Below are 24,911 nucleotides of genomic sequence, written 5' to 3' on the forward strand. Positions count from 1 at the left end.
GGAATCGAACTCATGCGGAAGTGGCTTTAGCTTCTTAGTGCAGTGCTTTAACCTGCTGTGCCACCAGGGAGGGCAGTAAAATGCATTTTTAATGTTTCTAATCGGAGTCAGAGCACATGTAGTGTTCTGGGTCCCTAGGTTTTACTGAGGTGGTCCTGGCAGGCTGATTGCTAACCACTGAGTCTCCATGTATAATCCACTTAATCCTGTAAACCACTTAGAACAGCATTTAACATCCAGCTCCCATATCTTAGTCATTACATTATAGCTGCTTTTGGTCTTTTAAGAAGTCCAGTTCTTACTAACTGTACACCAGAGTTGATTTATAACTTATATTCATGTTTGCTATTGTTTTCATTCATAGGGTGCTTCATGTTTGATATTGTTTTCATTCATAGGATGCTTCATCAATGCTTTATAAAAGGAAATTCTTCAATGAAGGAACAGGAAACATCAGTAGTCAGTGGAAAACATAACATCCAAATGGGAGTCTCTCATCATTTTCTCAACTGGTTCTACTGATTCACTTTTAGCCAAGTAACAAAATAAAATTCTTTTATGTTGGGCATTTATTTGACAGCTTGTTGTGAAAATTCACCATCTCTTGCCCAGTTTTTATATGACATAGTGCATATTATATTTTCAAAAAGAAAAGAAATATTAAGGGCGGAAAGGTTCTCTTATATATCCGGATAAAGGGGAAGAGTTAAGCAAGAATTTTCAGTCAGCTCCCATGACCTAAAACTTCAACCCACAGCATCATGCTTTCTTGACTTTAGTTCTATTTCTACATGGTGCTCTTCCTTTCCTTTCCTTTCCTTTGTTTCTGTTGAGGAAACATTGATTTACTACACTGAATAACTGAGAAGCACTCAAACCTATTCAGAGCTAAGTTACCACAACCCATCTATTTCCAGAGCATCCATAACCTTCCACCACAGTCTGTGGGGTCCCCGTTCCCTTTTGCTCCCTGTCCCTCTAGTGGCATCAATTCTGCAGTCAAGTTTTGAGAATTTGTTTGGTTTTACAGTTGGTTAGTGCATTTTTTTAGTTTATTTATAGTTCTCATGAGTAAAATCATCTGGTATGTCTTTCTCCTTCTACCTAGTTAGCATAATCCCCTCCAGTTCTAAGTTTGCTGTCACAAATGGCAAGAATTCATCTCTCTATAGAGCTAAATAATATTCCATTGTGCATATATATTACATCATCTTATTCCTCTCATCTGTCCTAGGGCACACAGGCTGTTTCTACACCTTGGCTATTGTGAACATGAGTGTTTTTGAATTCTTTCAAAGATAACTACGAGTAGAAATGTTACATCCTCTTGTAAATCTATTTTTGTTTTTTTTTTAGAGGTTTATTTATTTATGCATATAAGAATTGGAGTACAGGCCAGAGGAGCGAGGGGTGGGGGTGTATGTGTGAGAGGATTCATCAGAGACAGAGGGGGTAGCAGAACAGACAGATTGACTGAAATATACTGCTGAGGGGAGCAGTGGGCAGGTCAGGAGAGGTCTGTCATGCCATGTGGGTCACCCCCTTGCCTGGAGATCGAACTTGTCGAAGCTTCATAGTGCTGTGCTTTAACCCTTTGTGCCACCAGGGAGGGCCCAGCTGTCTTTTATTTTAATGATAGCTTCTTTCACTGTTTAAAAGTATTTTAGTTTGGTGAGGTCATATTTGTCTATTGTTCCCTTTATTTCCTTGCCATCAGAATGTAATCCCTAAAGATATTATTGAAGTTAATGTTGTGGAGTATTTTGCCTATAGTTTCTATGTATTTTATGATGTTTCTCCATATAAGTTTTGGTACTTACTCTATTTTTGTCCTATTTGTCATGTTCAATATTTAAGCCCCTAAATTTCATTTTCAAATTTACTGGCATGCATATTATAAGGAAAAATTATTGTGTCATTAAGGAAAGCAAATTTTTTTATTAATTTGGTTAATATGAATATATATCTTCAATACTTTAGAAACAATTATAGACCCTCCCTGGTGGTACAACAGGTTAGGTCACAGCACTACAAGCTAGCCACAGTTGCTTCAGCGCAAGTTCTATCCCCCTTCTGGGAAGTGATCCACATGGCGTGGCTGACTTCTCCTGACCCACACGCTGCTCCCCTCAGCAGTGTACTACTTCATCAATCTGCCTGTTCTATGCCCTACTATCTCTGGTAAAGCATCTCACGGCCCCTGCACTATGCATAAATAAACACATCTTTAAAAAAATTGTATATTTAAAGTGATGGTTATAAAATGTATGTAATGTTTATCTTGTGTATTTATTTCCATTATAGGCTCTAGATATCTCCAAGTTATTCTAACCTGAACTTTAAAATTCTAAATTCTATTATATGTGTTATGATTTTGATATGCTTCATAATTTGTCACTATGGAAAATAACACACATTTATGGTTTTATCAAGGGGATTATGATACATCAATACTTTAGAATAAGAGCCACTAAGCATAAAGTATAAAGACATTTTTATTTTAAAGAGTCCAGGAAAAGATAAGAATATTTGATATTCATAAATAAACACAAAATAGACAAGTAAAGAAGGTTTGTGATCTGAATTCTTTTTTGGAAATGATTTCTAAAGTAAACATTAAAATTACATCTTTTAAAGTATTTTGATTAAATTCTTAAGCACTCATTGTCTTCAAAGTATTTTCCAACTAGATTTTGGATGAAACTTTTTGAAGTTAATAGCTATGAAAATAACACAAAGAAAAAAATTAAATTTCTTTTTCATAAGTTTATCAAATTACTTGCTTTTCTAAACTCACAGTTTATTTCTGAAACATTACTTTTGTTTCCATGAGTCATTAGCCTTCAGGAGTCCTTTTATATAAAGTCTGTAAACCATAGCATTTCTTCATTAGTAGCGTATATAGGTCCATTAAATCTATTATAAATGATAGTGTACTGATTAATATTTTTATTGTAGCTTGAGATTCTTCAAGTGGATCTAGGGGAGGTTTATGAAATTTTTAATGTATATTTTTAGACTTTTCAGATAAATCCTTGAGTAATTGTAATTTTTAACCATAAAAATGTATGTTTACAGTAAATTTAATAAGCTACTGATAAATTTGCTTTGTTACATACTGATCAAAGGTAGCAAAGAGGCATACAATTTGTATCTACCTTTAAAGTTTCAAAGTTTTAAAGAAATATGCATTTTATTCAGGATTTTTTTCTGTTAAGTACTCATATTTTCAAAAGAAATTTAAGTACATTCTAATTGCAATAGGTTTATTTATTTTTGGTAACACAATGAAAACTGTAATAGTCTCTTGAATACTTTTAACACATTCAGCAAACCTAAAATCATAAAATATATTTATAATACATATATTTAAAAGATTTTTATAAAATTTAGCAGTGATTTAATTCTAATTAACACTTTATTTTATAGCTTAGACATGTCTTAGGGAAGCCCAGTCTTTCTATTTAAAAGAACAACATGACGGGACCTCCCTGGTGGTACAGCGAGCTAAAGCACTGCACTAAGAAGTTAAGCCACTTCCACATGATTTCAATCCCCACCTGCCCCAGAGGAGATCCACATGGCGTGGCAGACCTCTCCTGATCCGCCTGCTGCTCCCCTCAGCAGTGTACTTCATCGATCTGCCTGTTCTGCTCCCCGCTCTGTCCCTGGTGAATCCTCTCACCCTCCACAACTCTGGCCTATACCCCAGTTCTGTATGGATAAATAAAAAAAAACTTAAAAAAAGAACAAGATGAGTTTGTAAATATACACAATTTAAAATAGATATGTTAAAATTAAAGTTTTTTTTTGAAAGGCAAATGAAGATAGAGGTAAAATATGAAAATAAAGATAAGGGAAATTTTTAACTCTAGATAATCTATAACTATTTTCATCTCTGAAACACATCTTTCTGCATCTCTAAGACAAATTTGTTGACATTATCTGCTTTCTCAGTTATTCATGACATAGGTTTTTGTTTTATTAAAGTTTAGTTCTCTTTTGAGATTTATAAAAGATTTTGATGTGTAATAATTTCTCTCTACTATACCAAAATAGAAACAGAATAGTAGGAAAGAGGAAGCCATTATATTCAGGGGTTTTTTGTACATAAACACAATGACCCAGTAATTTCAGAAATGGTACAAATCAAAGCTGTGGAAAGATTGGAAGGAAAAAACTAACAAAACTAAATATGGAGTTTTTTATTGTTAAAAAGTGATGCTTTTGTCCTGGAAAATAGAGCGATGCAATAAGATGCAGAAATTTTAGTATGACTTGTATTAATTCACTGTTGTTCCCATGACACTATATTTCTTCTATTCCTGGGAACTGCATTTTTCTCTTGGAATCTGGGTTTGAGTTTGCCAATAAGAAAAACTTTCTGAAGATTAAAAGACAAAAATGAATAGGAAGTCATCAGGTTTCCAGTGGTATTTACAGCTAGATAATTGGATAAATGAGAAATTCACAGCAGTTTCCCAGCAAATGTTGGACCCATTCTACTTGAGGGAGTTGGTGGTAGTTTCTAAGGCTTCTAGAGTATTGCAGCAGTCCCAAGAAAGCTTCTGAAAGCATTTGTTGGGTTGGTTAGAATGACATCTTCAATATCAACTGTTTTTATCTCATCAGCTTATTTCTAGATGCCATGCCCTCACCCCCAGCTCATGCAATAATTATGTGACTTCCTAATTTTGCATTAAACACTTTATATCTGGATACATCAAGTGGCTTCTGTTATGCTGTCTGACCATTGGTGGTCCAGATACCATTACATTAGATTGGAAAAATATTCAGGTTATTAAATATTATGAATGACTGTGAATTCAAATACATCATTTCAACATGTAAGTATCAATAACATTTCAAAGTCAAATTTAGACCTGAATGGTCTTTGTTTTTCTCCAACAACAAAGACCATCTTCTATACTTTTTTCAGTCTTTAAAATAATTTTTAGAATGATGTTCAGATAAGCTTTCAGTAGATATCTTCTGCTTTTTCTGCATAAAAATGGTCACTGTGATTACACATAATCATTATTTGTGTACTTGATATTACTGAAAGATTGTTTGCCTATAGTAGGAAAGGAAGATCAGTGTCAATCAATATTAGAAAACAGTTTAACCCTTAATGCATTATATGCTCCCCCATTTCTCCTAAATGATCCATAAAGATCATTTGGTTCTGTGTTTACCACTAGGGAACAAGTACTGCTGTCATAACACTGACAGATAATCAAGATTATATTCAAAACAAAGCATGGGGGACTGACTGACTCTTGGAGTCTACATGACCCCATTTGGGCAAAGAGGTCCATTCAAGAAACAACTACCCTCAGCAAAATCAAATAATTTACTTCTACAGTTTTTCAGGAAAAGAAAGTTTGTATTCACAATGTATCACAGCATTTCTCACAAGTCTTTCTCCTTTTGTTTTTTCTCTACTTCTCTCTACTCTACTCGATGTATTATTTACTAATAACAAAGCATACAATGTTTTCTAGGTACCAGATACTACGCACTAGTACATTGGGTTCTTCATTGAATTAACTTATTTAGTCTTCAAAACAACTTTGACAAGGTGTTATTATTTGTCCCATACTATAAATGAAGATATTGAGGCTCAGTGAGGTTTCGATCTGTCTAAGGTCACAGAGCAAACAGAGGGCAGAGTCAATGATAAGTGCTCTCAAAATCTAGGCAGCGGGCCCTCCCTGGTGGCGCAGTGGGTTACAGCACTGCACTAAGAGGCTTGGGCCACTTCCGCATGAGTTCGATCCCGCCTGCCCCAAGGAGATCCACGTGGCGTGGCAGACCTCTCCTGGCCCGCCCACCTCTCCCCTCAGCAGTGTACTGCATCGATCTGCCTGTTCTGCTCCCCACTCTGTCCCTGGTGAATCCCCTCACCCTCCACATCTCTGGCCTGTACCCCAGCTCTGTATGAATAAATAAGTAAATCTTTTAAAAAAAAATCTAGGCAGCAAATTATAAGATCTCTCAATGCTTTCATCAGCCTACATTTTCATTTTGTTTGATTATTAACTTTTTACTAAAACAACATTCAATTATAACATTATGTAACTTGGCCAGGATACATCACTGTAAATCAGTATCTATCTATCTATCTATCTATCTATCTATCTATCTATCTATCTATCTATCTATCTATCTATCTATCTATCTATCTATCCTACAGTCAGTCTTCCCATAAACATCCAATTCTATCCTCTCTTTAGTACTTCCCTTACCCATTTCCCCTTTCTCTTAGTCAATCTGAACTCTCCATGGGGAAGATATCCAAGAGGGGAGCGGCTGTTGTTTTGTTTTGTTTTTCCCTGCTAGAAAGAAATTAAGTTTTCCTATGTTTAGTAGCCAAAAAAAATAGCGAAAAGGCCCTCTCTGCTGGCGCAGCGAGTTGCGAGTTAAAGCACAGAAAGCCACTTCCACATGAGTTTGATCCCTTCCTGCCCCGGAGGTGACCACATGGAGAGGCAGACCTCTTCTGACCCGCTTGCTGCTCCCCTCAGCAGTTAACTTCATCGATCTGCCTGTTCTGCCCCCTACTCTATCTCTGGTGAATCCTCTCACTGCCCCTGCAACTCTGGCCTGTACCCCAGTTCTGTATGAATAAATAAATCTTTAAAAAAAAATAGCGAAAAACAATGACACCAATAACAGAATAAATCCAGAGTGAGAACTGAAGCTAAGAACTTAGGAGAACAATTTATGCCTAGCAGACATGCTCCTGAGCTCATCTTTTTTTCTTCATTTCCTTTTCCTTCCCCAGGAATTTTTATTCTTCCTTCCCTTAATGTGGTTGTGAGATGCAATCTCAGAAAGAACATTATTGATTGTTATTGACTATATTAGGAAAGATTTGGATGGTAAATAAACACATACACAAGCATATAGAGAAACAACCAAATTTAGTACTGTCGATGGGGAATTGAATGCTTTTAAAGTCATAGGGTTTCAAATGCTATACAAATCTCAAACAAAAACCAAAAACTGATGTATGTTATGTTGTCTTCAAAGGCAGCATACTCAAGTTTTTTGGTTTGTTTTTGTTTTTGTTTTTGTTTTTTTCAAGAAAAATCAATCAGATAATTTCTCAGTAATTTTTGTTTCCTTGGTTTTTTGTTTTTGTTTTTAATCTTCTAGAATAAGCATTCGAGTTTGGAGAAAAACACAAATAATCCACTTTGTCTCCAAGTCAGACTGATCCCTTATCACACCTCAAGAATGAATTCCCTACCGTATCTCAAATTATAGTATTCCAACACACTTTGATATTCATAATTTGTTTTTTTAATGAATTAAAATTGCTTTTTCAGTTAAAACTAACTTATTTTGGTGATCATAATGTTATATATACAGATGTACAAAGCTGTACACACCTAAAATTTATGCAATACTATAAACCGTGTTATCTTAATACAAATAAAATAAAATAAAACTAATACAGTTAGGAAGTTTTTGAGATTTCTGCTGATTTGTGTGCATGTCTGTGTATGATTGTTAGCCCACACTGGTTTGTAGGAATTAGGACTGAATATGCACCTTTGCTGTTGACATTGAGAAATTTAAGACTGAAAATAAATGAAATTCAGTTTAATGTTAGAGCACAGATGGGATCATAGAAACTTTAAGGATAGATATAATACTGGACTCACAAGTAAATGTGAGGCAATTTCAGAAACTCTAATGAAACTTGTATTCTTCCTTTGGTTTATTGATTTCTGAAGCACAAATAAATAAATCTTAGTTCTAATGATGTGAAAGTTTCTATATTGCTTTCCTCAAATTGATTTTACCAAGGGACAAATGAAGAGAACAATTCTTGGGGGGAATAATGATACCAGACAAAGCTGTAGGGGGGTGTTTCATTCATTGAAAATGTTTAGGGCCATTCTCAAATCAATGAAGTAGGGATTCATTAATTTTATAAGGTAGATTTTTTGAGAGGGGTGAGGTTGACTTTTTGATCTAGTAGTTGACCAAAACATACGTTAGGGGTATCTTAGATCCATACAGTGAAATATTTGTTCTCTTTCAAATCTAGTGCCATGAAATTTACATTATGTTTGACAGTTATATCCACAAGCTGAAATTCCTTTAGTGAACATCAAAACTGTAAAGTAAAATAATGCTATCATGACACTAAATGGCCATAAGAGAATGAATGACCAACTGAATGTCTGTTTTCCCACAATCAGATCATACACACACACACATACACACACACACACACACATCAAAAACAAAAACACCCAAAGCTCAAAGCAACTCTTTTATGATTTTATAAAGATATCAAACAAAGAAAATTTTTCATTTGTAGCATTTTAAAATATTTAAAATATACACTTTCTTTTCAAAGAGATCAAATTAGTAGTGGAAAATAGCATTTACAGTATGCTGTTATTTAACAAGTTAGTAAAAATATAAAAAGTAAAACAGTGTATTTTATAGGCTATCATTGGAAATTTAATGTGAAATAGCTCTACTGACACTTTCAAAAAAGTTCCACTGTCATCATAAAATATTTCCTAATGAAATAAAAGCATACCTAAATTTACCTCAAAACCTATTATTACCTCTCATGTATCTGAATACCCACATATGGAAAAAATTGCTTACAACACATACAATAGCAATAACTTGTACATTAAAGTTCAGTTGTAGTTTTTAATCATGAACATCTATCTATCTATCATTGAAAATTATGATTTTTAGGGTAGGGAAAATTATTTTGAGTAAAAATAAGCATAAAATTTTATACCAGTTTTTTTTTTAGGCTCAATAAAAAAAATAGCTGAAGTTTAAATTGGTCAAGTTGGAAGCTAACATAATCCAAGAATAATATTCCCTTTGGTATAAAGACAACAATGAAGTTTATATTTGTATCAGAGCTGTTGTGTGGCGGAGCAGGCTGTGCATAAACAAAACTCCACAGCCAAGGAAGCACTATTCCCATCACCAGCATTATAGAGTTAAGTATTTATAACAATTTCTATTAGATGGCAGTAATATTTCTGTTAAGTAATGTCACTATTTAGAGAGTTTAGACTGTTAGAAATAACTAGTAAATGACATGAGCATCTTACAACTGCAATTTAAGTTTACGATACACTTGGATGACCAGATTAAAATTAAAGTAACAATGTAATTTCCCAATTTGAAAATATTGGGGGGGGGTGTTCCAATTTTTTCCATTATTTGAATCTCTGTTGATACTTTGTTTCATAAATACCAAAATTATATAAGATTTGATTTTCCTATACATCTTGAAATTTCATCTATATAAAAATTTATACTAAATATGAGTGAAAATATATCAAAATATTAAAGTCAAAACAGAAATCAGTTCTGAGTGGTGAAATTTGGAATCATTAATTTTTGAAAGCCTTTTCATATTTTTAGATATGTTTATCTTAAAATGTTTTAAAGTACATATTAAAATCTTCTTTACCCACCTGAAGAAACATCATTGGTATAACTTTATTGTACAGAATAGCTTATTATACCATACTTCTTTTAAATGGAGTAAAAATTGATGAGATTTCCTTTTATTTCTAAAGCCTCCTTTTTATGTATCCAGGTACTAGAATTTCCCTAGATTTCTTGAAAGCTATATTTTGTTTTACAATTACTGTTTAAGGGTTCAAGTTCAGAACAGGTAGTAGAAAATAAATCCTGTAGACTTATGTATTTGATTCTGGACTTACTCCTTCCCATGAAGGACAGGGGCATACTCTGGGAGCAATATATTCACCACCATTTTTACATTTCTCATAGCAGACAGCTGCAAATAGAAATATAAACAAGTTAAAGACTTAATTTAGTTGTCAAGTCTTATCATTAACCACAAGAAGTTAAAAAGTAGTTAAAAGTCAATGATGAGAGACCTTTTCCCTTAATATTTTATCAAGAACATTCTCCAGTGTCACTACTTATTCATGCAAACCATAATTTTAGTGGTTTTACAAATGTTACCTTGATTAAATGCATTGTAAGTTAAAATATTCCTAATTATTGGGCTGCTTCTTATTTTTTACTTTCATCAATACATTTACCTGCTAATTTTAAGTAACAGTTATATAAAAAGAAAAAAATAAAATGTCTGAATGATGGGGAGTTGCCGCCAACTCAAACATCAGCTTGCCATGTAAGCAGAAGCACCCCAATTGGTAGACTTGAATTGGTTGGTCTGTGGTGGAGCTAAGAAATAAGTAAGTTTTTAAACTTTCACTTGCCCATTATGTAACACTACAAGGTCAGAACCTCAGAACTTGTCATTTATCCTGGCAAATATAGTGGACAGATTAGAAATACAGTATGCCTCCCTCTGATAAGTAAAATGAATTCAGAGGACTTGGCACTTTAGTGATTCTATTTCAAAAAGATAGTAAGGTGGTAACAAACAAAACTTTAAACAAAAATCAGGAATTTTTGTTGTCTTAAATTCAGCTTTTTATTTCCACGAATGATATAGACACTAACATTGCAAGAATAGATCTATTACGTGTGTTGTTGCATTGTTTCCCTCGCCAACCAGAAGGACAAGAGCAAATGCATTTTCCTCCATTCATATGGGATCACAGATGTCTTAAGTTAAAAGAATGTAATAGCAACTCTTAAATAAACATAATTTTGTGTTTGTTTTACTGGTAGTTAGCAAATATATTTAGAGGTGCCTTACTTTTTTGGCATCTTTTATCAGTGTACCCTTCATGACAGGCACACACATTATTTCTCATGCAGTGGCCACCATTCTTAGAGAGGGTGACAGATAGCTGAAAAACACAAAGCAGCAATCTGTGAATATCACAGTCAATTATTATATGCTACATATTGCATCATGCGCTTGTTATCTATGGGGCTATCAGGCAGAGAAATGTGCTATTAAAATAAAAGATCACAAATGCAAGTCATTAAAACTGTCCTTTCTAAATCATAAAATGCAATGCTTATAGCTATAAGCTGCTGCTAGCATGTTAGCACATTTGAAATATATCGGTGAAGTGTTCCTAAGAAATTGAGTGTTTGGTATTATAGTGCATCTATTATGAACCTTATCTTATGTTTCATCATACTCTGAAGTAAAGAGGGAAATGATCTAGGTAAAACTAAGAAAATAATTCAAAACCTAGCTCAAAGCAAGAATATATTTGTTCTTGTGGAAATTAGAAAACTCTCAATAAGGTGTCATGTGATACTTAGAAAACAATTTTCAGCTAACTTTTGAAGACTTATGAGGTCATGAAACAGAGCTTCTTGTGAATATATGACTTCTTCCTGTCAGTGCTTGGTAAAATATTTTTAGCACTAACTCCTTGGCTTTATTAGTATTATTTAGTGAATAACCTTGAATATTTTATACTAGAATCCTTTATCTATAATTCTGGTCCATGGAATTCAGTTATTTTTTTAATATTTGCTGCTTGATATGATGGTTTTTATTGCTTCATATTTCTCTTACATATGATCATTAAATGCAACTATTTGGAAAAAATATATAGGCAAAGTGGCCTGGAAATTTTTAAATTTTTTTCCCAAACTATAACTAAATGGATTTTTATTTTATAATTGAGAAATAAGTCAAACACTTTTTGGTAACAGAGTTATTGTAGACTGATTCCAGTTTGAATTAGGTCTATCTTTATATAGCATCTTTATTTCAACCACTGTGAGGGCAATTCAACTGATTTCAGATAAGCACACAAATAAAAATAAACAAACCCCATATATATATATATATTTCATATATATATTTCATATATATATATTTCATATATATGTATATATATAAGATCAATATAATGGAATCATTATAACAGATGAATATTTCTATTATTTTAGGCCCTGGCTATGGTTAACACTAAGTTTATTTATTTTTTTTAATAATGAAAACTATTTTTCCTAAAGTCATGTTTTTTTAAAATATTTATTTATTTATGCATATTGAACTGGTGTACAGGCCAGAGGTGCAGGGGCAGTGAGACAGAGCGGGGAGCAGAACAGGCAGATCAATGAATTACGCTGCTGAGGGGAGCATTGGGCGAGACAGGAGAGGTCTCCTGCACCATGTGGGTCACCTCCAAGCCTGGGCTCGAACTCACACTGAGGTGGCAGCGGCTCACTTACAGTGCTGCACCCTAACCTGTTGTGCCACCAGGCAGGGCCCTATTTTTTTCTGGAATTTTATTGTTACTTTTTATTATGGAGAAATGCTCTTATTTTTTGTTTGTTTGTTTCTAGCCTTTTTAAAGTTTAAGATTGTTTCTACTTATTAGCAAGAGCATTCAAGAGAAAAAGGAAATTGGAAGATGTACGTGAGCATCTCTCTAGACACACCCATTAAACCTGTTTTTATTTATAGAATTGTTTAACTCTCATGATGTTTCTAGCTCAATGTCTGTCTTGATTTCTTGAAATTCTATGAGACAATATATACTCCTATTTATTTTTGACTATATTGTACCTAATTTTTCTTGATGGCTTTTGACAGATGTACCATCCTCCTTCCCACCACTAGGACTCATAAGGAGATGTGCTCTCATAATCATGTTTCTATTTCTTCTGCCTCTTCTGTAAATTGTGAAAACTGTATTTCTATTGTTAAGAGTAGCTAGCCATGTGCTGATGTATGTTTAAGTGGTCTGCCTCACATTAGCTATTTAGTTCATACTTGAAAATCAGGAAGTCTGAAGTCTAGAGACTTTCAGTAAATTTCCATAATTCATGGAAGGTAAGAACTACAACGTTGTAGAGACTAATTACAATATCTGCTAACATGATATATGTTCCATAGGTAATTTTTAGTTCAATTTAATAATTTAGAGATCTCCCTCCTTTCCAAGTTACATGGTTGGCATATAAATTTTAGAGAACTTACTATGATTTACATCTACTACAACATGAGAAATATAAGGTTTTCATTTCCCTCTTTACATTCTCTACTGGAAACTATCCCATTAATTTGCAAACATTGGTTTAGACTTAGTCTCCTAATGTTCAATATTTGTCTTAACAGTCTTTATTGTTTTTCCATTTTCTAAAATGGTTCCTTCAAGGCAAATCTGAATTAGAGGAACTCATTTCCTATGCCCGCATATCTAATATTACAGTAATGGTTTCTTCTCTGCCTGAGTGGTAACCTACAAAAGCTAGCCAATTCCCAAATAAGAGGGTTAATTCAAAGTGTAACATAACAAGGATAGTATATGTTTCTTTCTTTTTTTTTCTTTTAATATTTATTTATTTATGCTTACAGAATTGGGGTACAGGTGAGAGGAGTGGTGGGTGAAAGGATTCACCACAGACAGAGTGGGGAACAGAACAGGCAGATTAACAAAGTACACTGCTGAGGGTAATAGCAGGCAGGTCAGAAGAGGTCTGCTGCGCCATGTGGGTCAGCTCCCCCCTAGTAGGGGATCGAACTCATGCTGCAGGGGCTTGGGAGAGCTTCATAATACAGTGCTTTAACCCATTGTACCAGCCGGGAGAGCCCAGTATATGTTTTAGGAATTAAATTCTACCATGTCCTGACATGTTCTTATTAAAAAATAGCTCTACATTTTGCTCAAGCTCAAAAATACAAAAATGCAGAAAATATATTTTATATTTCCTTTATCACTATTAACTCATGCTTATACATCAGTATCAGGATATGTCCAATATTATGAAATACTTAACTGTATAAAAGTGTTAAAATAGGCCATGAAGGGGGGAACAATGTATTTGACTTGTATGTCTCCATACATCTTGCATAGTGTTGCACGTAAGAGTCTTCATAAACTTTTAATGAAATTTAAGTCAAAAGAGTGTGAGGTAACAGCAAACATTAGGTTGAGTATAAATCAAATTTTTATTGTAAGCAACAAAAATTATGCCATTTAATATAATCAATTGCAAAAGAGAACTTTGCTTATTTGTGAATCCCACAAAACTGTAAGGACAAATGCCAAGGTTGGAAGCCCAATATGCTGAATAAATGTAGCTGCTTTTCACAGTTACTCAGATATGTTTACATGACTGATCTGTTGGGCAAAACCTACAATCTCAGAAGAAAAAGAAAAATAGCATCTTTCTCTTTGAAATAATGTGTCTCTTTGTGTTCACTCTGAGTTCTGTTTAGGTCTAAATTTTCCTTTGCTTTTTTTTTTTTTTTTTTTAAGGAAAGAATAATTACCATTCTGACATCGTGCACCAAAGAATCCATTTAGACACAGGCCAGTGTTGGGCTTATTACAGGAACCACCATTAAGGCAAAGGGGGTCACACAAAGCTAATGAACAGCAGGAGGGAAAGAGTTCATAAAAGTTTTATTATTTAAAAAATGAAAGCTACCCAGAGTACCAAAATAGTGCATGATGAAATAGTTCATTTTTTACTGCAATTAAAACCCACAACCTATAATTAATTAGACTTTGCTAAAAATAAGAGAATGGAATAACTGGAAAAATAGCATTGGAAGTATGTTCATTAAGTTTACAAATAACAAGCTAAGAATGTGGGGATTATGATTAAAATTTGGAGTACTCTCAGGAAACTAAAAAAAAAAAATGATTGGAAGTTGGAAGACATTTCAACAGCACTAGCCAGATTGTCTATGATATGCTCAAAGATATGTGGCCTTTTTGTTATCCTTTCCAATTCAAATAGGAACTCTGCACTCAAATCCTAGCCAGGTCACTCAAACACGGTTTGCTTCTTTGCCTTTGTTCTATTTTGAAAGACATCCAAATTACATTTTTTTTAACCTACATTTTGCCCATTCTCCAAGTTCTACCTCAAATATTATTTTTCTCATAACTGCACTTCCCAGAATTGATTTCTCCTTTCTGATTTCAAGGAACTATGCATTATTGCATTACTTATTACAACCCAACAAATACCATAATCATTTTTATAACAGTATCTTGTGTGACCTTCACTAGTGATATATACTTGAAATCAGATCCAAATCAAGTTGATTTTTCTTTCCTCTTGCATCAAGTTTCACGGATAGTTAGCAAGCTATAACTGTTGAATTAAAGTTATTTTGAAAAAAAAATCATTAGAGCATAAGATTAGGTTAAATATAGATAATTGTGAATGCTGTACCAAAGAAGTAAGGTTGATACTGTGATAATTAAGTGGAATGATTTATATTGTCTGCTTGGATGCTTAATGTTTAATGAAATAGAAGTGTTGTGAAAAAATCTTGAAAGAGACCTAATAGATGCAACAGAGATATATTGCAATAACGCAAGGGAATTAGGAAAAATATAAAGACATAAATAAAATGATTGGTTGATAAAGGTAACAGTAAAGGTAAAATACACTCTTTTTTTTAGTATGAAAAGAAAAAGAATAGATGGAATACAGGGTTTTAAAAATCTTTTGAAATAAAGACTTCATACAGATATTGTAAGTTTGGTTTCATGTTTCTTGGTGTAAGAACTCTGGTACATTTAAAATTTCTTTTAGCTGATTTTCATTGAAAGTATTTCTGATTTTACCTATACCCCACGTGGGTCCATACCAGCTAGGCTTGCACTGGCAACATCTGGTACAAGACATTCACCTCCATTTTCACAATGCCTGTTACAAACCACTAATATCATAGGATAAAAATAAAAGAAAGGTAAGTTTGGACTGGGTATTACTTTACTAGATCCTAACTACCAGTTATATCCTCTAATATTTAAAACCAGAGTAAAAAATAAAAACAATTTATCCTTTAGTTTTAAGTGATCTCCAGTTCTTACATTTAGTTAGATTTTTTTTTTTTTGGTTTTTTGTTTTTGTTTTTGTTTTTTTTACTAACAGAGATGGGAACATTTAAAAAAATCATTAAGCTAAATAGAGTTGGTTATTTGGGGAAAACTTTTATGAAAGTAATCACAGACAGAAATCCAATGAGATAAATTTATCCACAAATTATCAGATTAGAATTCTTGTTAACTCTAAGAAATGGCCATAGATAGGGTTAAAAGGGAAGCTGATTCTAAGAATGGATTTCTTTTCCTTAGCAGTGTTTGCAGAATGTATGCAGAATGATAACCACTGTACTAACCATGAATGTAAAATTTTTTTCATAGGATTATAGTTAAGGTTTATTTCTTTTAGAATTAAAGTCATCAGATCTTCAAAGAAAAATTTAATTATATTAAACTGCAGGAGATTTTTGCTTACTTCTTTCATACCTTGATCCTACAAAGCCATAAGGACAAGTGCAGAGATTGCCAGCTAAACAAATGCTACCATGGCAACATGGTGGACTGCAGTGTTCTGTCAACAGAGACTATGTTAGTAAGTTATCTCTTAACTTGAAAAAGTCAGTTTATCGTAATGAAGCACAGGCACAAGATATGTTTCTTTTAAAAATACCTTATAATGTACTCAGCTCAACTATAATAGTGAACTTTTAGTATGAAAATTTAGTTCTGTGGAATTGACCATAAGACTTCTTGCTCTGAAAATACTTGCACTAGTTCATAAAAATTTTGGTTACATGGGTGGAAATAGTTGCCCTTAGCTTTCTACTGAGAAGTGAGATTTGGGCTTATATATTCCTTCTCCACAAATAGAACACTTTTATATTTCCATAGCTATTTGCATTTGCTATTGGTCTTAAATATCCATTAGTTCACTTTAATTTGTTAATGTGTACCTTGCCTTATAGTGAAAGTAATGTGATGTGGCTCTCAGATTAATGTGCCATATGTGAAAATGCATTCTTTGATTTTTATAAAGAAATACATAATAATTGTTTCTTCAAAACATTGATTTTAGATATCCCATTGTATAAACCCTATATTACAGATTTTTTTAAAGATTTATTTATTTCTGCATACAGAACTGGGGTACAGGTCAGAGATGTGGAGGGTGAGAGGATTCACCAGAGACAGAGTAGGGGGCAGAACAGGCAGATCAAAGAAGTACACTGCTGAGGGGAGCAGAGGGCAGGTCAGGAGAGGTCTGCCATGCCATGTGGATCACCTCTGGGGCAGGCGGGGGATCAAATTCATGTGGAAGTGGCTTTAGCTTCTTAGTGCTGTGCTTTAACCCCCTGCACCACCTTGGGAGGGCCTCATTACAGATTTAACCAAAGCAATAAAACTATGTGACTCTAGCCATCTTAAAAAGTCATTTTTTAGACTTTTTCTTGCTACTTGTAATTATTAATGTTAATAATTACATCTTCTAGTTATTTGGCACTTACCACTTCCTTGGAACTATGTTTGATGAGTCATTCACTAATCAGGTCTTTTGTTTGAAGTTAATATATTTGTAGAGATAAGGTACCTTAAAACTAAATCTTTAAATGTTATTTCCATATAATCTTTTACAAAAGATTTTTAAAGAAAATATGCTTTTATTTTAGCTCTGTTACTTGATTTTTAATTTGAATCTTCACCTTCATCACAGGTTGCTCCACCATATGCTGGGGGACATTCACAAATGTTAGGCTTAATACATCTTCCATGGTTTTTACAATCAGAATGGCATACAGCTGTATAAAATAAAGTTCACGGTTTAGAAATATCAGCTACCAATTAAAATCCACAATTCATACTGTTAAGGGGAAGGATGTTCTAAAAGAACCTGCAGAGTTTGGTGGACTCTACCCCTACTCCAGCTTTCTTGATCCCACCCCATACTTCAGTGATTGGAAAACTACAACTCCCAGCAGTACCAAGGAGAAAAATGCGAGGACCTAAATAAGGGCGGAGCTAAGCAGGCATTCTGGGACTTTAGGGGATAAGTAGGGAGTGTTTTTCCAACTTTCACTCTGGAGAGGTAGCAGTTTTCTCTCTCTCATGCTCTCCAACCTTGTGACTGGGGGCTAGCAGTGTTAGCTGAGCTGGTAAAATATTACAGTTACTTTGTATCCCTCTCTCTTTGCCTAGGTTGGTTCCTTTTCCTTTCCCCTTTTTAAAATAATAAACCCATAACCCTTTTTGTGTGTGTCTGCAGAAAATTACATTTTGAGTAAGTGGGTGAGGCCCCACAGACAGGCAACCCAAGTCCACTCTGGGCTACCCTGTAACAATACTAATTAATACTGTACCTACCAGTTTGGCAATTGGATACTGTGTAACCAGGTTTACATTTGCAGGTGTTAGGGGCAACGCACTACCTGCTTTTTCCACAGATATGTCTGCAAATGGCTGTCAAAGTCAAGGGGAAAAGGGCTGAATGATTGGAGCAATAATATGTTGCCCATAATCTTAATCATAATTAAAGTAAAATTCTCCAAAATTTGAAAATTCAGACAATAGGGATTTTTACCATGGCATATTTTTCTGATACCATAAAATCCTTTTGGATATGACCCACAGTCACAGGAACCAAAGGTATTTAGGCACTCTACTTCTGGAAAGCAAGGCTGAGATTCATGTTCATCAACAACTTCCTGGCAATTTTTGCCTTAGGGAAAGATGAGAAAAGGTTAGGTATGTCATGAGTACGTAAGATGTAGATATGTAAATAATAATTTTTTATCATTTACTAATATAAAATATGCACAAATCTAATGACTGCAGTACTAAGTACCCTAAGAAATTTTAGTGTATTGCTTAGGCTACCATAAAGCAATAATATTCCTGCTTCTTTTATACCAATGCTTAAATCATTATATGTGTTTGTTTTTGATGTGCAGTGTTAGTAATACATATAACATCTATGGTGTTTTGCCCTATATAAAGAGAACTGATGTAGGTACTTGTAGACATATGACAGATGATTAGTACAGTGCATTACTAAAGATGTATTTTCTCTTAATGCATTTTCATTTCCCTAGCTTACTTCATAGTAAGAATACAGCACATAATATATATAACATATGTGTTGACCTGAATGTTGAAATTATTGGTAAGACTTCTGATCAATGGCAGCTATTAGTAGTTATGTTTGGGGGATGTCAAAAAATTATAAGCAAATAGTTGGTAGATTTTTGACTGAAATTTGTACAAACAACATATATGGTAATGTTACAAGGCACGGCATAAATATAAGGTTTTAGACTTTCCTTAGATAAAATTGCATGGGAAGAGGGAATAATTATATCTTTTATGTTATGATAACTGATTTTTGGACCAAGGAAACAATGTTAGGAATACCCATGCAAAATTATACAAAGTTGTACATAGAGAAGTGATGAAACAGTATTTAACTATAAGTTAGTGTATTTCTTTTTGTAGAGAAAGTACGCAGAAACTATAGACTCAATAATCCCTTGTAGAGTTACAGAAAGGTGGGACTTGAAGGCATTTTATAGATTAGAATTCAGATAATCTTATTTAATAGATGATAATACCTACATGGCCTTTGGAACTTAAATCACTAAATACCAGTCACAAAACTGAAAAGAGGTAAGGCAAAGAATAGGATTTTTTTATATATATTTAAAAGAGCAGATTTATTATGAAAAAGGAGAGAAGGAAAAGTATACTTGCACAGTTGCAAGTAGGCAGAAAGAGCTGCCCTGAAAGGGACAGATTTGCTAGAAGAGAGATCTGTGTGGTTGCAGGTGGGCAGAATTGGGAGGGAGAGGCCTCTGTTGAGGGAGGTCAGTGAAGAAAAGCCCTGGCATGTTCCAGGTCATGGCCAGGAGGCTGCTGCCCTGCTGAGGGAGAGAGTTGGTGCTGAGAGCTCCTGCATAGTCACAGGTGGGCAGGACTGATGCTAAAATAGGATTTAAACTACTGGTTTCAAAATAATTTTCTTTTCCTACTAAACCCACTGATCTCTACTGATGGAATTTTGTGTACTTGAGAGGACATTGTGCCAGTTGTTATTTGACTTGCTCAGATTGTGTGTAGCTAGATTTATCGTTCTCATTCTTCCATTAATAATCTACATTTATTTGCCTTCTCAAATATTTAAATAACAACCCTGCTCCCCACTGTAATATAATTATAGAGGTTATATAAGAGAAAACCATTTCCTTCTATTTCTCCTTCCAACAAAGTAAATTATGCAGTTAGGGAAGAAGCTAAATTAAACACAAGGTTCACTTTAAGCACACTTATGCAATCTGTAGTTTAAAATCACTTTTAAAATATCTTGTTTAGGGAATATTTGGCTTAATAAAGAAAACTTACTTTATAAAAGTGACCAAGTAGTTTTTGAAATGTTAGGTCTACAAGTCAAACAAGGGCTGGTAGAATTTTTATCCCCATCAATGTAGAATCCATCAGTAATGCAAACATTTTCCTAATGAATTTCTTTTAAAGAAAACAAAAATTTAAAAAAGGTTACATCTATAGATAGTTTTAAGGGGTAAACTGTATTTAGGAAGAAAGTAGCACATATATTGATGATTCCAATGAAATTATACTGCAAATGTTTTGATTAAAAATATTTTCATGTCTCTAATCATAAATGGGTGTTAAAAAACAAATAAGTTATTTTCTTTATGTATTAATGTCTATGGAGCAAATTCATATGTAGGGAATAAGAAATACAGTTCTACTACTGTGCAGAATTATACATATAGCTTATGAATATTATGGGAGAAAAACCCTTCTTGTTTTTTTTTTTTATTTTAACCTCCAAATTCCTGATGGAAATTCTTCATTTATAAAAAAGTGAAAGATGGCCCTCCCTGGTGGCGCAGCGGGTTAAAGCACTGCACTGAGAATCTAAAAGCCGCTTCCGCATGAGTTCGATTCCCGCCTGCCCCGGAGGTGACCACATGGTGTGGCAGACCTCTCCTGACCCACCCGCTGCTCCCCTCAGCAGTGTACTTCATTGATCTGCCTGTTCTGCTCCCCACTCTGTCTCTGGTGAAGCCTCTCACCACCCCTGCTCCTCTGGCCTGTACCCCAGTTCTGTATGTATAAATAAATAAATCTTTAAAAAAAAAAAAAAAGTGAAAGATATTTTCTCTGTACATTATACAAAATCACATCCTTCCCTCCTCTAGGAGTCCACAGTATCTTGTGAACACAGCAAAACTGGATCTATGACATAATGATCCACACAAGACAATGGATTTCACTATACAACAGAGTGGAAAGAGATACTAACATGTACAGAAATAATGTTAAATGTAACAAGCATTTCTAACCTGGAAAGAAGGGAAAGAAGATAAGCTTTTTTCAAGATATATAAACCTTGCTGATTTTTAAAACTCCCTTGGAATATTAGACAGAGTGAGAACAAAATAACCCAAGAGAATAAAACAACTTGTACAGCAAATTTCAAAAGTGCTTATTGTAAAGCATGTGGAAATGGAATATTTAGGGGAGAATAAAAAACAGATATGACCTGATTTCTAATCTCAAAGGAAAATTAATTTTAAGATTAAAAATAGTAGTTATACTTTAATTTCATATACATAAGCATTATTTGACATAATTTTTAAAGCTAACTAATATTAGATCCATGGTATCTGTTAATTGAATAATTGACATGTGAGAGAGCTGTTGATAAACTGCCAGGCTGAGTATAAAGTGAGAAGGTATAGACTTAGCTCAGGCTATGATATTCTGTAATCCCTCACATGATTCGATGAGTCGCAGAATTTCCTTGTGGAAATGCCAGTTTTATACATTTTACACTCTATCCAAATGCATATTACTTACTACAAAGAACAGTATGTAACCATAAGGAAAACCTTACTAGAAAGAACATTATTGAGACTTAAAAATAATATATAGAGGAATGAAAATTCAATTTGAACCTCCTCTTTTGATTTTTGAAAGGAATAAACAACCTTCTACTTCAAAATATTAAAGTTAGAAACTTCTTCTTTGCTATTTCAATGAGTTACAGGCAAAAATAATAATTTCAATTACACTTGTAGAAACTATATTATTTGTAATATGAAAGTAAAAAAATGGGGAATAAAAACATGTAAATGTAACAATGAGTGAAAAGATGCATACCTTTATAGCACAAGAGCCCTTTTCATAGAGACCACAAACCTGACATCCCATCACATAAGATCATTATTTTGAGATCACTGAATTTATACCCATCATTAGATATCTGTAAGATGTAGTTCTATAATATAATTTGTTAAGCAATGTAGCTTCATAAATTATGTAATTTTAATATGTAAGGTTTTTGTTTATAATATGAGGCTATTTGTTCTTTACCTTTAACTGCCACTTTGCAAATGGTTTCTCACCCATTGGAGCCATGGTGTGAGAACACTGAACATCAGTGGGTAGCTGAAAGCAACATCTCCACTATTTTGAAAAACAATGTGGGTATAGACAGGTTTTCCAAGGGCCCACTTATTGCTATTATACTGAAGAAATAGTGAATTATGAAGATAATTTTGTTAGTAAATTATATCTAATCAAAATAGAAATTTGAATATACATGCCATATATACCTATATATATATATGAATATACAAATAAGAAAAATACTGATACCAACTAAGTTTTATTCACAATGAAAAAAGTATAAATATTAACTTATGTAAACCTTCACTCCACTGACAGGAATTTCTTGCAGATTCAAATCAGAAAGGAAACTAGTATTAGCCCGATAGGATGAGTCACTCCATAAAAACTGGAAACACATCTGACTATTGAGTTGACATAGTGTAGATTAATTATCTGCTCTGAAACTTTCTCATTTTTCTTGAAACTACTCCAACCTTCTACTTTATACTAATTTTCTGCACTCCATCAATATGGTTCCCAAGGGACCTCTCAAATTCTTATATGATACACCTCACTGACTACACTCAACTCGTAAGGGTGGCCCTAAAGTACTTGGGATTTATAATTTTGTACTGGAAGGGGTATCAGTCCAGTTGGTGTCTGGAGGTTTGTGTTGCAGACCACAAAGCTATATGGCTGTTGGTGGTCATGTGTTCGCAATGAGGGAAAAAATGAAGCACACAAACAGAAAAGCAGAACTGAGAAGGGCAGATCCACAATCATCTGCAATTCACACATACTGTTTACATGGTGTTGAAAATCCCAAATTCTCATTTTTCTATGAATTCAACTACATTTTTATCCTTGATCCTGAGAGAAATGTATTATTCTCATAATACATATCACTTGTGCTCAAACTAGTTCACTTGAAGCTAATTAACTAGTTTTAACCAAATTAGTCAATTCAGTCTTTTTAATAACTGAAAAGCATATCATGCTTAACCTATATTTTAAGTAATATTTTTCAGTATTAAAACGCATTGGTGCGTAAAGGGGAAAAGCCAGAATAATTTTCAGGTTCCTGGTAACTACATAAAAAACAGGAAGTTTAGACTTAGATAGGTTTTTTCTTTATGACTATAGAATACATTCAGTAGTTCAGAAATGGTCTGGATCAGCTTAAGCTTCGATATGGTGGGTGAGCAGGAAAAGGGAAGGAAGGCAATAGCATGATAGGCTGTGGCTAATGGGAAATACTTGTCAAAGGTTTGATGATTGAAAGAGTGGTGGGAATGCAAATCTCCATGCAAAAGGGAGTGTGTGCAGGCTGGCCTAGAAGATTTATCGGAGGCTACCCTGTAGTAGAGGGAGATTGAAAACAATTCCCAGTAGTCATGCTATCAACACTTAGATGGATATAGGGTTTTTCGGATTTGTGTAGTGAAACAAGATTCTAGCCAATGACTGGAGATATACGGGTTATTTTCCTCCCACTGTTTTTAATGAGGAATAAGCAGGTTTCTATTTCTTGTTCATTTATACATATTTTGTGGATATCTATTATATGCTGAGGAAATTCTGTGAAAAGAGATCAGATCAATAATAGCATATAATTTTATTATTGCAATAATCGTGATTCAAAAGTAGTGTAATGAGCAAGAAAAAGCCACTAAGTCTAATGAGCACAGTCAAGCAAGGCTTTAGAAAAGATGAAACTTTCTGGAAGTAAAAAAAAAGAAGGGTGTCATTTGGACACAGAGAGCAGAAAAGAAGACAGTGCAATTCCCCACCGCTAGAGATGTGAAAAGACAGGGATGCATGAAACTACAAGGGATTTTATAGTTCAAGTCCGCAAATGCAGAAAATAGCAGATCATGAACGGTCATTCATTTCTAGGATAATACGTTTGATTTAATCCTATAAGTAAGTAATTTAAAAATTGGATTTTGTAGAGTCCGGGCTGTTTTCAGAAAGAAAGTGAAGAAAATAGTGGGTAGCTGGATCTCGAGCTAAAAACTTGTTTAAAATTATTACTGCAAAGGTTGAAAGGGGCAGTTGTAATATATTCTTTCCAGTTAAACAGAAAGGCTGTTTCTGCTCCTTTGTGCAAAAGAAATAGAGCAAAGATGAATAAGAAAATAGTGAGAATGGATACTTTAAGCGATGGTTGGGAATGGGATGGATAGGGGGAATGGAACGAGAGTGCTAGAGATGAGAAGTAAGTGACATTTTTGTGCATATATTTTGTATGGTGCTAAATCATAGAAACATGAAATATTTTGCATACTTCCAAAAAAAATAAATAACTGAAGCCATGCAAAGGGAATTCAAAGTGGAATAAAATATTTAAAAATAAACGTAGGTCCTTCCTGGTGGCGCAGCAGGTTAAAACACAGCACTAAGAAGCTTAAGCCTCTTCCGCATGAGTTCGATTCCCGCCTGCCCCGGAAGTGACCACATGGCGCGGCAGACCTCTTCTGACCCGCCCGCTGCTCCCCTCAGCAGTGTACTTCGTCGATCTGCCTGTTTTCTGGACTATAAAGGAAATACACAAAGACTAGGGAAAAAATAGCTAATCTAAGTAAGTTTGGGTTTGACTAGTGAACATATTTATTTTTTTGGTAGTTTAGCATGGTGTGTTAGAAAATTCCAGAGTTCTCTATTTGTTAGATATTTAGAAAAGGCAGGTAGAATGAGAATACATATAACATAACAAATAAAATGCACTTTCTTTTATTCTTTTTCTTTTTTTTTAAAGATTTATTTATTTGTGCATACATAATTGGGGTACAGGCCAGA

The 24,911-nt window shown here is 33.9% G+C and overlaps 1 protein-coding gene across 1 annotated transcript in view; it reads right to left on the reverse strand.

Moving 5' to 3' along the window:
- Positions 1-9,701: 9,701 nt before the first annotated feature.
- VWDE (von Willebrand factor D and EGF domains) overlaps positions 9,702-24,911 on the reverse strand; it is a 19,868-nt gene continuing 4,658 nt past the window's right edge. The window contains 17 exon segments of the mRNA XM_004695987.1: positions 9,702-9,802; positions 10,523-10,591; positions 10,594-10,605; positions 10,700-10,779; positions 10,781-10,793; positions 14,192-14,287; positions 15,504-15,548; positions 15,551-15,598; positions 16,180-16,275; positions 17,405-17,500; positions 18,063-18,158; positions 18,280-18,417; positions 20,097-20,205; positions 21,882-21,927; positions 21,929-21,984; positions 22,095-22,177; positions 22,180-22,249. Of these exon segments, the coding sequence (XP_004696044.1) occupies positions 9,702-9,802; positions 10,523-10,591; positions 10,594-10,605; positions 10,700-10,779; positions 10,781-10,793; positions 14,192-14,287; positions 15,504-15,548; positions 15,551-15,598; positions 16,180-16,275; positions 17,405-17,500; positions 18,063-18,158; positions 18,280-18,417; positions 20,097-20,205; positions 21,882-21,927; positions 21,929-21,984; positions 22,095-22,177; positions 22,180-22,249 (1,254 nt within the window).

This window comes from Condylura cristata, unplaced genomic scaffold (assembly GCF_000260355.1).
Source record: "Condylura cristata isolate star-nosed mole 26May11 unplaced genomic scaffold, ConCri1.0 scaffold00005, whole genome shotgun sequence".
Classification (NCBI taxonomy): domain Eukaryota; kingdom Metazoa; phylum Chordata; class Mammalia; order Eulipotyphla; family Talpidae; genus Condylura; species Condylura cristata.